Source organism: Lepidochelys kempii, chromosome 1 (genome assembly GCF_965140265.1).
Source record: "Lepidochelys kempii isolate rLepKem1 chromosome 1, rLepKem1.hap2, whole genome shotgun sequence".
Classification (NCBI taxonomy): domain Eukaryota; kingdom Metazoa; phylum Chordata; order Testudines; family Cheloniidae; genus Lepidochelys; species Lepidochelys kempii.
In genome coordinates this window covers 209,813,976-209,815,857 of record NC_133256.1, presented here as the reverse complement: position 1 = coordinate 209,815,857, position 1,882 = coordinate 209,813,976, and the positions used below count along the sequence as shown (strand labels likewise).

At 51.3% G+C, this 1,882-nt stretch overlaps 1 protein-coding gene across 4 annotated transcripts in view; it reads right to left on the bottom strand.

Annotated features, from left to right (window-relative positions):
• Nucleotides 1-1,634: 1,634 nt before the first annotated feature.
• Nucleotides 1,635-1,882, bottom strand: part of GNB3 (G protein subunit beta 3) — a 35,702-nt gene continuing 35,454 nt past the window's right edge. For all 4 annotated transcript variants that reach the window (XM_073311680.1, XM_073311690.1, XM_073311698.1 and 1 more), the window contains one exon: nucleotides 1,635-1,823. In XM_073311680.1, the coding sequence (XP_073167781.1) occupies nucleotides 1,717-1,823 (107 nt within the window). In that variant the 3' untranslated portion in view covers nucleotides 1,635-1,716. The remainder of the gene's footprint in view (nucleotides 1,824-1,882) is intronic.

The following is a 1,882-nucleotide window of genomic DNA, read 5'->3' as shown; positions in this document are numbered from 1 at the left end:
CATCTGGCTGCACTAGTGTCTTGCTGCATCCTACCAGGGCTAGCAGTCACCTCCTTGCCCAGTGCCTGTCCAGTTGCTGAATCTTGGGCCCAAAACAATTAGGTTCTTATGGGAGGAATCCCCCACCAACCTTGAAGGGAAGTAGAAACTGATCTCCAGCATGCAATGGCATATGCCATTTGAGCCAGGGTCTGTGACATGCTAAGAGTGGTAGTCACTAGTGAAGTGAGAAGAAATATTGCATATGGGGAGCTATAGTCAAAGGTTAAGAGCTGTTCTGCGGCTAGGGGGGTACCTCACTTTAGAATGAGAATATGGCATGCTGGGAGTTGTACCCCTCCACTCCTAAGCATTGCATGCTGGGTGTTGTCTCTTTGGCATGGTAGTTTCTGTTGTAAGTGTGGTCATAACTGCTTTGTTGCTGCCTCTGGCATCTCATGTGGTTAGGCCCTTTCTTAGCTACACCAAACTGGGACCCCAGGAAGGTGTCTGGTGGCTGGCTGCTGGCTCAGAATTTCCTGAGCTTGATGGAGGGGCCTTCCCACATCCTCAGCCCCCTGAGAGTCTTTCAGTGGCTGACTGTAGCAAATCTCAATCTCCTGCTCCCAACTTGACCCCTTGTGTACTCCAGAGGGAGCAGCCACGTGTCTGACATAGGGTGGAAGAAGGGGGAGACTGAATAGGACCTCCCAGGGCATCAAGAGAGGGGGAGGCCCATGATTTCTCCCTCCTCTGGGGCCTGCCTCAGATTGAGGGGCTAGAGCTGAGTGCAGTAGACACCTAGGAGTTCCCAGATGATTATCCCCTGTGTTCCCCAGCACCATTTGAAGTAGCTCAGTCCAGTGTCTATCTCAAATGATGTAGCACACGCATCTCACTTGATCTCTTTATTTTGCCTGAAACTCCTGTATGATAGTTATGTCTTGAAAGCAGGGGCTGAGGTGGTCTACAGGCTAATGCAAGGGCAAGAGCAAGAGCAATACACAGCATATGTGGGTGAGGGGAAGGGCATAGCTACAGGAATATAAATAAAAATAAATTAACATTTCCCTACCCTTGATGCCCTAGATGTGGCAGTAAACTCCCCACCCCCATTTGATGCATAGATAAAACAGCTAACTGGTGCGGGGGAGGGAGGAGGCCCACAGAAATTAGCCCCTCTTAGCAAAGCTCGATGCAGAGTCCTAGCTGGCTAAAATCTCTTCTCTATACCCGTGTGCAAGGAGGAGGGTTCCTCTTTGGGAGGATTAGGGGAGGTGTGTGTGGAGAAATGGTTGTAGTTATGTAGTGGGGGGGTCCCTGCCTCAAGGTAGGGTCTTTTTCAGGGAATGGTGGTTGTCTCTCTAGTGGGTGGTTGGGGTGGGGGGGCAATGTAGGGATAAAATGGTGTGGAGTCAGTTGGGGGAGGAATGGGTGTCACGGAGTGTACAGTGCAAGGTCCTAAAGCTTGCAAAACAGTCTCACTTATCTGGGTCCTACAATCTGTCCCAGGCTGAAAGCCTTATGGCATATTTAGGAAGTGGGTTAGGGGGAACAGCTAATGGAGGGCTCCTTTCCCCTAGACCCCTCCTGCAGACTAGGGAGCCCCCAAAAGAGACTCAGAGAGAGAGAGACATGCCTGTGACTAACAGGTAGAAATATCAATTGTGCTCAACTGACAATGTGTTTTGTGTGGACACCCTCCTCCCAATAATCTCCCTCTCCCCATCATCCTCTTCAGTTCCAAATCTTGAGGAAGCTGTCCCAGGAGCCAGTAGCCACGGCCATGCCATCTGCTGTCACCCCCAGGCAGCTCACCCTGTTGTCGTGACCGGAGAGGATCCCTGGGGGGGAGAGAGCAGACATCAGCAAGAGAAGGACGGGGGGAGACATGCTACAGTGT